Below are 12,219 nucleotides of genomic sequence, written 5' to 3'. Positions count from 1 at the left end.
CTAATAATCCCAACTTAATATAGTGCAGCCCGCGAATGGATTCAGATTTTTAATGTGGCCCCGCAAGCTGTAAAGTTTGCACACCCCTGGGTTGGTAAAGTTTTGAGCTCGCGGGCCGCATTCAATATCTAAACCCATGCGCGGGCCGCACTATAAGAAATTGAGATTATGAACCAAAACGCAATATTGGTATTTGATTGTATAGTGAGGTAATGGAGATGCTTATTTAAAACATTGCTTTGTTGATATCGTACACACGTCAGAAATTTAGTGGTGAGATTTCATAAGCTGATCGACCTCTATAACCAATTTGTCAAAATTATAGAGATGAAAGTCGGTTGTCCCGATTCTTTGAACAGGATTGAAATTTAAATATGTCAGCAGCGATTTGTTCATAGATTTACCTATTCCACTTTTGGTTCAGTTCCACGACGAACAAGGCTGACAGCATCATAACTATGTTAACTTCAAACACTATTCTACGATGTGCAGGTAAAATATAAATACCCCATCGCTTGCAGAGAACGAGTCTACCTAAGACAAGCGCGAATCGTTTGTATCAGCACATCACTAAAATAATTAAAACACTGGAGTGGCCAATATGAAATCCCACTCGTGATCCCAATTATGTCAATCTCGTTTAGGATTTCTGTTATGTTTAGTAGTTGAAACCTTTCCAACTTCGTTGGCCTTGAGATCGGGCTGTCGCGCCAGAAATTAAACATATAGTAAGGAAGTATTTACCTTGGAACAGTGGTTCTCAAACTTTTTAAGACGCGCCCCCCTTATGATGGGGAAAGAATTCGAGCCCCCTTATCATCATATCACAAAACGCAACCAGGGTGCTAGGAAACTTAACTGAACTGATAGTTTGATGGCACGAGAGATTTTTAAGTATGAAATTGAGACTAAATACAGAGCAACAATGATGAAGTGAATGAGAAATTCTTTTTAGTGGAGCTCAGCTTCGTGCCCCCTTCAGATGCTTTCACTCCACCAAGGGGGGGGGGGGGGGGGAGGGGCCGCACATGGTTACATTTGAGAAATTTCAAAGTCGTAATAATCGGTAATTTTGCAGATATTCTATTGTTTTGTAAAAGATCAACTCCCGTTATCAAACTTTTCCCTTATACAAGAACTATGATGTAAACGGAACACTAAATAGTGCGAAGTATCCAGTTGCTTACAGTAGAACGTTAAGATATTTCAACTACACTGCTCATCACTATAACCCAACCAAACTATTCATCATAAAAAATATGTGGCAGCTTTCGTATTATATGGATTGTAAGAATGTAGGTGTATAGCATCTGTGTGTTACGTTATGATACATAGTGGCAGATATGACTAAATTTTCTGTTTATGTTGTCATATTTTCCTGATTCCGTCACCAATCTTCATTTTTCCATTATTTACAAAATTCACACCACCCTACTACATCATGTTATATCTTGTGTCGATATGAGGCAACCTTGTCTTATTCTGATATGCGTTCAAAGCACAGGTGTACGTCTGAAGCAGTGGAATTGTTATCGCGACTAATCGAGATTACTGCAAAATTAGGCTGTGATCACCATGAGGTGGTTTTGAAGTAATCGCAATCCAGTATATTAATGCAGTAATCAGACCATATCACACCATTCATTGACAGTGGCGTGTTTATGTGATAGCCCTCATCATCTTATCATCTTTTTATATGCCTCGTACTTTGGTCAATATTTTTTGCGTTATTTTGGATATTTCCTGCTTTTCGTAGTAGAGTGGCAATTTTAATGTACAGTTGACTCCGCTGAATTTGGACACTTTGCTTACGCTCACTTTTGGCGGAATTAGGCGAAGAATCATTTCTTAGTTACATGGGCACGAGCTCATTGTTGATGGTTACTGTATGGATCGTCCTTGTTTCACTATAATCACTCATATTGTATTGAAACGAATGGAATAGTCTACTGGTTATTGTGTCATCTTTACTTAACGATAGGAGATGTGAACCTGTGTCCGAATTAACTGGAGAATTAATTGTCAATTTCTACTATTGCTCATTCCCGATCAGATTGTCCGAATAAAGCGACTGCCTGGGTTATCCAGTGTCCGAATTAGGATGATTCAACTGTAATTAATGTACGGGTCAACGCATGCAGTCAATGTAATCGAACCGATTACTTTTATTGGGCCTCTCTGTATCGTCATTCCTAAAAACTGGTTACTCAAAGGTTTACGCTGAAGTGGCGTCGAACTTGGTCAAGAGATCTCTGCAAGGGTACAATGGGACTTTGATGGCGTACAGACAAACGGGCGCTGGAAAAACTTTTTCCATCACAGGAGCAACTGATCATTTCAAGCAAAGAGGAATCATTCCCAGAGCTGTCACACAGGTATTGTGCAGTTAAGAGAGGTGGTCACTCTGGTCAGTAACCTAGTTATTCAAAGTACTTGAGTAGGTTTTGCCTTCTCGCGCTGATTGCTTGAGTGGTTATGTTTATATAGTACTTACAAGATTTTAAAGCATAACTTATTTACTTTATACACATTGGAATTTGTAATGTAGGAAGTATATTTGTGACGATTTCACATCACTATCATGAGAGAAATCGTATCAACATCGCGAATTAACCCCCATATCAAGGTAACTGATTATATTTTGTACAATTGTGCCAATTTTTAGTATCCTATCATTTTGCTTTAGTCACAAAGATCTACGGGTACCGTATTATTACCAAAGTAGACATGAACTGCTAAAAACGTGTAACCCCTTGACTTGCGTACTTTTCATTTTCTACTTCCACTGGAAGTAGTCTTTAGAATCACTTCTTCTCGTAATCCAGTCGAAATTTTGATTCTCGCATTGTAAACCCTCAGGTAATCTGATTGCTAGGTAAGTGGTTTCCAACAGCCAGCCAGCCAAATATATTTTAATTTTATATCTCATTTGCAAAATGCAAGGAATTGGACAATCAGCCGTGAACAATAGAAATCAAGCATCCAATGCGGGCCGCATGCACAGACGGCAGCGTATGCATTAAAGGCCTATCTCTTCATCAAGGTTTGCAAATGCCAAATCGGATTATACAAATTGCTTTGCTATTTCTCATGTGTTTATTTTTTGTTAGGGACACGTATTTCATCATTTATATTATAAATAGGGCTGGAGGAAATCGAATACATCAGTGATTTGATTCCGAATCGAGTGTCAGAGCATCACTTTTTGCGTAATCATACCAGTATGGATGATGTGATAAGTTCAGAGATATGTACCTTTTATGCAACCACCAAGAATATATTGATCGTCCTACATCACATAGAAATAAATTTTGTATTTCATTGCACTTTATGATAATACCATGGTAGTTTCAAACTGCACTACGTGTACACGCAATTGAGATTTCAAAGCTGCCGCGTTGGGAAATAGTACCAAACTATAATCGAATCATCAAGCCCAGCCCTGATCATTACCATTCGCTATTGACAATACCTAAAAAAATGATATGTATCTCGGGCTTTATTTGCAGCTGTCCACTCTGAGATTTTCGATGCGAATGAAGCGTGTTGCGTTACGACCTGCCGGGAATGTGGACCCCATGAAATTGTTGAGCTGTCTTCAAAGACGATGCAAAACAAATTTTAGTCAATTCCGACTAGTAGAAGGGAGCTATTTGAGTTTTTCGTTGATAATCCCCGGCTCAAGGATAATCCGACAAATATCAACGAAAAGCGCGAATAACTCCGCTTCTACTGGTCGGAATTGACTCAAATTTGGTGTACAACACATTGTCCAACAATCCCCAAGTTCAATATGATCCTATCACGGAAGGTCAAATGAACAAAATACGCAAACAGGTAAATCAAATCAGGCTTTCAAAGAATCGTAAATTGTGCTTGCTGTACTTGATAGCATCATAATTGAAAAATTTTATTTTCCCCATTTTTTGTACCCAAATCAGTTATAGTCATGTATTTGAAGGTATTTACTTATATTTTCAAAAACATTTTGACAGGGCGGGATGATTCGAGTACTCTCATCTGCATCGAGTGTTAATTTTCATGCTTCAAGACGAGCAGTGAGAGATTATTTTTTCAAACTAAAATGAGAGTCAATATTATTTTCATTGTGGAAGGATTGAATCCTCGATTAGTTGTACTATAGCAGTGGTCGGGAACCTTTATTGTCCGAAGAGCCATATTGGCCCTACTTTTTCCATCTCAACTCTCAAAGAGCCATACATGCCAATCAACTGTTACGTCACAATTGAAAATTTGTGACGTCATGGTAGCACTAATTTAAACTCACTACATGGGATTCCTCGTGTGCGCCATATTTTCTCTGTAAAAACTGATATTTATTGTTCGAAAATAAAGCTCGAAACGAGAGGTCAGGCACAGACGGGTAAGCCTCGCCATTGATAACGCAATTCATCGTAAGTAGCTTAGAACTTATTATAACTGATAATAATCGAAAGTGACTGTCACACTGATTTCGAAAATATATCGACTTCCAAATTCTTAAAGTATTCGGCGGTAACCAGAGCCGTAACAGCACTTCGTCACCCCCCATAAAACGTTGGTCTTGGGCCCCCATATGATGATAAACCGGAATTCTGGGGGCTTCGTTCCCCAGACCCCCCTGAGGTTATGCACTGTTTATCGCTACTTATTATCTACATTGGGAGCCGTTTGCTGACTCAGCTATACTCGCCTGCACGCGCGAAACGGGAAAAATGTATATAATTCATGATTGAATCGGTAAATGTGATCGGGAATTGCATATATAATGCTATCAATTTCTTGTCCTCTCTGCTCACGTAATCAGATTTACCGGTAGAGTTGAGTGAGGTGTTATGGAAACTGTAGGGCTCGTTGGTATCACCCTGTAACATGATGTTATTTTCTGACCTCCTGTCTGCTATATCAAAAATATAGAACCGCCCAAACGTAGGCTACTAAACTAAAAGACGCACACGATTTTAAATTGGTATTTCTTCACTGGCATATAATTTCTCCCTGCGTGATGGTATTTGTCTTGTGAGGTTCAGATTGCCAAGATAGGGACATTCGGCGCCAGTCATTAAGGCGCCTAATTAAACCTATGTGTATGTGTATGTTGTATATATAACGAAGTTTTCAGTCAGCATAAGGGCAGTCCTTTTCGGCCAAATGTTTTCTCGCTGTCGATCGTTCTGGCACACTTCTTGGAGTCACATGTAACATGGCATAAAACTTTATATGTCTTGGTGCATCGTGCCCCGGTAATGGCCAAGGCCAATATGCTCACTTCTATAAATCTTGTGTGTTTTTTCCTGAGGGAAGAGTACCCCAAAATCATAATACTTGGCAAATTGAAATCGCGTCCAGCGCGAAAATTTTCTGAAAAAGTTGCCTAAATTTTCGAAAAGTACTCAAAAATTTATGCTAATTCACGAAAAAATTTTGGGCCTCCTTCGAGCTCGGTTCCACCTCAATTGGGGGGTTGAGGGTGTGACAGTTCCGGCCCTGGCGGTAACATAACGTTCCGCTACATGCTTATACATTTTATCGCCGGTACTATACACAGATCTATACTTACCAATCAAGAGCGTGGATAGCTATGGCGTGTATTTGAAATCTGCGTCTTGAAATGGGCGTCGCCATGTCTGCTATGATCTTTGATTAATCAACGTATTGCACAATTCAAGATTTCGAGTCGGGTACGTAGAATTCGCGAGTGATTTTGGCCTCCGGCGTGACAGTAACTTAAATTTTATGATTTTGAAAAGAGGGGGTCCGAGCCCCTAAACCTGAAGACGGCATTGTCTTTACCTCTCAAAGACATGATTATACTGCCACCAGAATAATTATTTTGGTCGTGATGAAAATTCACCAACAAGTCGCTGCAATATTGATCAATTGAGTACAAAGATAAATATTTGGCAAAAGAGCCATATCTTATACCCAAAAGAGCCATATATGGCTTGCGAGCCATAGGTTCCCGACCACTGTACTATAGCGTACGAAATATGTGGTACAAAGCTTTGCACGTTATAAAAATGGCATTTCTGTGTATAAGTGATCAACCTACATCGTTGTCACTAAGTTTAATGAAATTGGCATGGTTGAGAAGATAGCAGATTATATTTCATATGATGTGTAACTGGCTTTTATTTAAATTCTTTTCCTTGCTTTATGTGATGCCTTTTTGCATATTGCTTTCCAATTTCTATATCATGCATTACCTTGCTTCATGTGACACTGCCTCTTCGTACATATTTTTGCCATGTCTTTTAGTATTATTTTGCTAGCTTGAGGTAATTGCGTTATTCACTGCATGTATAAATTTTGCAATATACTGATTTTCCCGATGACTGTGTGAATAGATGTTATTGTAGTAGGTTTCGGGGTATGATATTAGTGGATGAGATAGTACAGAAGTAGGAGACAGGGCTAGTGGTCGCCTGCGGAGGCGGGCTGTGGCACCTATCCGGCGTCTTGGGCACCCAATTGGTACCCTACCTAATACCGACAGATCCGCCACAATTTCGTGGTTACCAGTTGGTTTCCCTCGTGGTCACTTGCTTTCGACCCGCGTTGGTCCCTTGTTGTCCCCAAGTGGCCGGTGAAATATCTGTCTTGGCTGTCCCAATCTCGAGTCAATACAAAAATTGACTCGGGTAAGTCGAGTAACCAAAAAATCGTGACTCGAGTCATTACAACAATGGGAATGAAATCGAATTTTAAGGCATTTAAAAAATACTCTGCCCAATTTTTGCTCCAAACAAAATCATGACTTATTGTGATTGTACTTTATGGCACTGATGTGTATGAAACAATGTATTTTAGATTTAGACAGGCATTTTCTGATCTAATCGTGAGAAAACAAGGTTTTGGCATATTTGAAAAATTCAATAGGAAACTATAGCATTCAGATAATCTGCTTACATGTGAAATTTTTTTATTTGACAAATATTTTTGTTTTACAGATGAGGCGGAAGACCCAGCAGCTCTACCGGTACTCTGGATTAGCAAATGAGTGGATTATACGGATAAGGACGGCCTAGGTATGGAAATTTTGGAATCCTAAATATCCCTGTTTGTATGCACAGTAGCGATGCCAGATGCGTCGTTTCTGTATTATAAAATGGCTGAAAAATGAAAATAATTGATCTCTAAAAATGATTTTATTATATGGCCTGAAGTGTCAACTCTAATATTTCTATCATGATTTTTGGTTCTTACACCCAATTTCAGAAAACGAATTGAAATTTTTATCATATCTTGATGACTTCTTGTAATACAAAGCGAGTATCGCTGCTCTAATCCAATTTTAATCTATTTCCCTGTCCTCCATAAAATGCTCCAGGAGAACTGCATCATGCAAAATGAGCCAAACTTGGTGTGCAGACATTTGCCATTCTCGTCTATATCAGAATCAACTCTGTTTCGATACGAACTGAACTTGATTTCTGTTGCATTTCTTTCTAACGGGCAATTTATTCAATTGTCAAGTTGTTGCAAATTCACTACTTTCAACTTTAATTTAATTTGCAAAACTCAAACTGCCTAGCCGTTTCCAATCTAATTTCAAAAACATGCAAAGTTTTTTAGCTGTTCAACAGTGCTCCCTACATCGTCCCTTTTTGAAAATTTTGACTTTGACCATATACTTTGGTCCTAAACCTGATTTGTTTTGAATTTACCTCGACAATTCAAATTCATATGTCCACTTCACTAGAAATTCATGCTACTTAAGAACCCGCAACCACGTTAAGACAAAAGACCTATGTCCAAATAGCGATGGAAGAAAAAAAATCAAAAAGTTGGAGCCGGACAGTTTGTTTTCCAGCAACGATATAGAAATTGTTGTGGTCCGAATGTTGATAAATTCGCTTCGAATTTCAGGTTACCAGCTATGTGACAACAGCAATGGAGTTTTGTTCAATGATAGCACACGAATACTTCTGTACGCCAACGACGAGCAAGTGGAGTACATTGACAGAGACATGGCAGAACCTTATTACACACTTCAACAATACCCGCCTACGCTAACCAAAAAAGTCACCTAGCTCAAGTATTTCCGCAACTGCATGAGCGAGCATTTGCTCAAGGTGGGTCGAGTTTATCGTGATCTCATTTGAAATAAAAGTGTATTTACAACCATTCGTAAATCAGGCGCATTAATACTCTCAAGTTGGTATTTTTTGGCAATTTTGACAAGATAGGGTGACATTATTCGTCTCCACACTGAAGCATGATTTTACTCTGCGCTGCCTTCATAGCAGACTTGTACAACTGGTTAATTCTAGTTGTTAAATTGGACTGAATAGAGCGGAATGCCGGTAATCTAATTCTAGTCTAATTTGTGAAATGTTGATTTGTTCTAATTCTAATCTTATTTATGTTTTTCTGAAAATGCTACAGGAGAACTGTATAGTATGAAACCAAGTAAGCTTGCTGTACAGATATTTGCCATTCTCGTGCTTTTGAGAACGTGCTCAGATTTGTATGAACGGAACTTGATTCAAGTTCAAGTTTTCGCGGGTTCAGTAATTATAATCAACTGTGTCAGAAAACCAGTTGCTACAATTCTAATTTTAATCTAATTCGGAAATCAACAGTACAGCTATAAATCTAATTTAATTTGGAAAAAACTGAATAACTAGAATTATAATTATTGTATTATTTGAAAAAAGCTCGTAATCATTCTAATTTTAAAAACAAACAAGTATTGCTGAAAATGTGTTTTGCTAAAAATCTAATGTCCAGAGTCACTCGAAATGACGTTCGACTCAAGGCTACCGATTACATCGCAACACTTGAAATGAGTCGCTACGTTTCAACTAAGATGTGTAGGTTTGAACTTTAAATACCGGCACACTTTCTTGACTGTGGATTTGCGTTTCAGGCCGGGGCGTCCATGGCACCAAAGGAAGGTGACCAGTACGCTCGTCTGCCCTTCCTCAGAACGTAGTTTTGGGCGAGAAGCGCCATCGTGCTGCATCTCAGCAACGGGACCATGCAGATCAACTTCTTTGAGGTAATGTGAGATTGTGTTTGGGATATGGCAGGTGCGGGCAACTTCTCCAGTCGGCAGGGTCGCATAGGGGAAACTAAAGTACTTGAGAGGCCGGGTTCTTCAATCGATACAGTAAACGCGTATATATCCACTTATAGAAGGATTAGATCCTTTTTAATCTAAACCTTCAGTTTAAAGCCTTGAGATAAAAACATGATGCAATGAATTTATTGCCGTACTTCAGAAGCTGTTGATCAGCGGTTGATAAAAGTTCTTTGAACTCTGAAGACATGTTGTTCGTAGAAACCCTTAATTAAAATTGCACGTGGATATCAGTTAGCTTGGAACGCACGTTGTTCATATTCATGGCCGAAGATATGTGATTTCAAATGCAGATAGGCACGGGCCACATTATCATGCAAGACCAGAAACTGTATGCGTGTCGCTCGCAATCCCGCTGCGGGCCGTATGTTGCCCGCCCCGGGTATATGAAATATTTCAAGAGATTCTTGAAGGTGCAAAGTTGATCACGACTTCGCATGTCCTTTCCACTGACGTGCATAGCTATGTACTACATGTTTCGTAGGCTGTGATACGATTTATTCGAGTATTGAAATTATACGCTACTCGCCACTGAAAGTTTATTTATCAACAAGAATATAGTTTCCATACTAATTTTCACTGTTGAAGCCTGGAGACCTTGATTGGCGGTATCGGGGCATACCAAACATAGTGCAAAGCTACGAAGGTTACTGGATGTACTAAATATATGAAATCATGATCATCCCACAACATTGGCACCAAGTGAAATAAAATCGGAATGGTCTAAAAAATACCAAAGTATCTTTTGAGATGGATAACAAGCATTATATTCTTTGCTGTGGGATGAATGGTGCATATTCGAACGTTGACGAAGTACATTCTGTTGTGATGTGATGTCATGATGAGTGATACTCGATTACTTAACTCGAAGCATATCGCATGATTCATAACACTGGTCAACACATATTTTAGGCAGACAAAGTAAGAGTGGTTTGGGGAGTTCTGTAGGGCACTGATTCCGAATATGACCTTGGTTTTTTCAAATTGGCTCTTGCTGTGGAGATAAGCCATGGGGCTATTTTGACCAAAATCTTCCATTTTCGTGGTGATGACGACATAAAAAATCGGGTTAGTCGACAATAAAGTTTAGAAATTCAATCTACTTGTTATTTTTACACACAGAAGACTGTTTTAAATCAAAGTACAGCAACAGCGCTATAATTAGGGGTAATAAATTTAATATAGTTACAGACTTTCACGGATATCAGTTACATAAATAAACTTCAGTCACGTATATAAGAATTAACCTAGATACTCAAATAACGTGGCATTAATTCAATCAGGTTTATGTCAACCACCTATTGTAAACATGAAATAATCGGTTGGAATACAATATTATTGATATCTTTTAGATCGAAAATGTTTTTTGTACGATTTTCGCCTGTAAGCTATTTAGTGCAGTTTCTCGAAAGGTTCCGGCAACGAGCTGACATAATATATTCAATGGTTCATCTCATCTGCCTTGGTATCCTTCCTTTGTTGTTCTAATGTCTTGGTAGAACCTCTCCCCTTGCTAATCAACAAGATAATCGGGAAATATACCAAGTTTTCGATATGCACATACAAATTATCGGACCAACTGTCTGTAGTTGGGGCTTTGTGATCATTTAAAAAGTATTATTTACTACATATTAGGATAAATTATATGCTGTGAGCTCCTTCCTAATGTGAAATTGGAATCTTTCATCGGTATTCGAATATACCAGATACATGATTTAAGCTTCTCGTTTGATAGGGTTACTAGATATACCCACTTTGTTAAATCGGTGGAAAATTATCCATTAACAGTCAAAAGAAATGAGACACATATGAGTATTATAGTTAAGCCTTTCAAGGACAAATTTTATAGTTTTATACTCCTCTTTAATCATGGCAGAATGACCAATTGATACAGGAGAATATGAATTTCCGTTGTGCAAAAGTACAATTTTTATGCATGACAAATTGCTTTTTCGAAAACCACATCATGCCATGTTAATATTGATAGAATGACTGAGAATGACATGAGGGTTCTTCGTAGTCAATTAGCCATTTACGCGCAGTATAAAATTAGAAAAAAATACGATTTTCTTCCTACCAAGTGAAATATTTAAGGGTAAATACAGTAATTTTAGGCTTTTTAGGGTCATAGATATCTTCTGACAGGAACCAATCTGACAAAACTAATATGATATTCGTAATCAGCAACTTCAAAAACCCCAAAAACGGCTCTCATATGTTCTGCCTAAAAAAACAATTCATTTTGTTGACCAGTGTAATCGAATCAATCAGGTACTCGATTTTGCCCAGCCATAGATATGACCAATCGAAGTTTGGACAACAACAACAATAGTTTCAATACAATTTACAGCTGGGGAAATTTTTCGAAATCCATGCTAATCCATGTCTGTGAATGTGTCTCAATGCATTTTTTTCTACATCAAGGCACGGCAGTCGCAATATTTGTGGAAAATTGATAATATCCGCTTAAATTCACGGACGAGAATTAGCTGAAATGGATCCAATATGATATGGAATAGTCGGTGTATCAGAGTAAAGCAACAGGTGAAAATTGCTTGCTCCTTCCCGTTCGCAGTATGCGGGCCTGAGGTTGTTTAGCGGGGCCGTGATAGGAAAATGGGTAGCAAAATTGTGAGAATTTGTCCAATGTTACCCAAAGAAAAAGACTCAGAAATATTCCATTTTCATCCCAAAGTAGACGACACGTGATGTGTTGATTATGGCCGAAACATTTTGCCAGTAATTGTGCCTTTTCAGCAACATTGTAAATATCGACCAGAATAAAGCATCTGTGGCATTGTACGGCCTATCGTCGATTAAATATCAGGGTTAGAACCCAGAAGATCAACATTTGGTCGCAAGTAAATAGATGGTCAAGGAGGTATTGTGATAGGAGCTCTATCATAATACAAAACCTATTTCAACCTGTCAATATCTCTCACCCATTAAGTCGTGTTTTCGTCATGCTTTTCCACAATATGTTGCTAAATGTGAACTTGCTATTCCGGCATGTATTCTGTGTACGGTTGAAGCTCTGCTAATTAATGACGAATAATGAGACGTAGAAGAACTTGGATGTGGCTGACAGGACCAGGCCTGTTGGGAGTCTCAAGGTGGGAGCAAGTCTTCTGGCA

At 38.6% G+C, this 12,219-nt stretch overlaps 1 protein-coding gene and 2 long non-coding RNA genes across 9 annotated transcripts in view; 2 read left to right on the top strand and 1 right to left on the bottom strand.

Moving 5' to 3' along the window:
- LOC145451877 (uncharacterized) overlaps positions 1-12,219 on the bottom strand; it is a 110,193-nt gene that overhangs the window by 69,373 nt on the left and 28,601 nt on the right. The gene's annotated exons all lie outside the window — the stretch shown is intronic.
- Positions 1-12,219, top strand: part of LOC145451876 (uncharacterized) — a 328,627-nt gene that overhangs the window by 297,823 nt on the left and 18,585 nt on the right. The gene's annotated exons all lie outside the window — the stretch shown is intronic.
- Positions 151-12,219, top strand: part of LOC145451873 (kinesin-like protein KIF9) — a 17,729-nt gene continuing 5,660 nt past the window's right edge. Inside the window, exons 1-8 of one of the 7 annotated variants that reach the window (XR_013919091.1) lie at positions 151-492; positions 2,214-2,375; positions 3,510-3,837; positions 3,996-4,058; positions 6,951-7,028; positions 7,870-8,075; positions 8,873-9,004; positions 11,510-12,198. Coding sequence is in view for 1 of the 7 variants with exons in the window: in XM_080330097.1 (XP_080186223.1) it covers positions 2,277-2,375; positions 6,951-7,028 (177 nt within the window). In the remaining 6 variants the exon portion in view is untranslated. Of the gene's footprint in view, positions 493-1,067; positions 2,376-2,943; positions 3,044-3,509; positions 3,838-3,995; positions 4,059-5,548; positions 5,682-6,950; positions 7,029-7,869; positions 8,076-8,872; positions 9,005-11,509; positions 12,199-12,219 lie in introns of those variants that run through there. The other 6 variants (XR_013919090.1, XR_013919093.1, XR_013919089.1 and 3 more) reach the window with 6 other exon arrangements.

Source organism: Botryllus schlosseri, chromosome 12 (genome assembly GCF_051294905.1).
Source record: "Botryllus schlosseri isolate E-star chromosome 12, Bs_hap1, whole genome shotgun sequence".
NCBI lineage: Eukaryota > Metazoa > Chordata > Ascidiacea > Stolidobranchia > Styelidae > Botryllus > Botryllus schlosseri.
The sequence above is the reverse complement of the archived record's forward strand: the minus strand, read 5'-3'. Positions and strand labels throughout refer to the sequence as shown.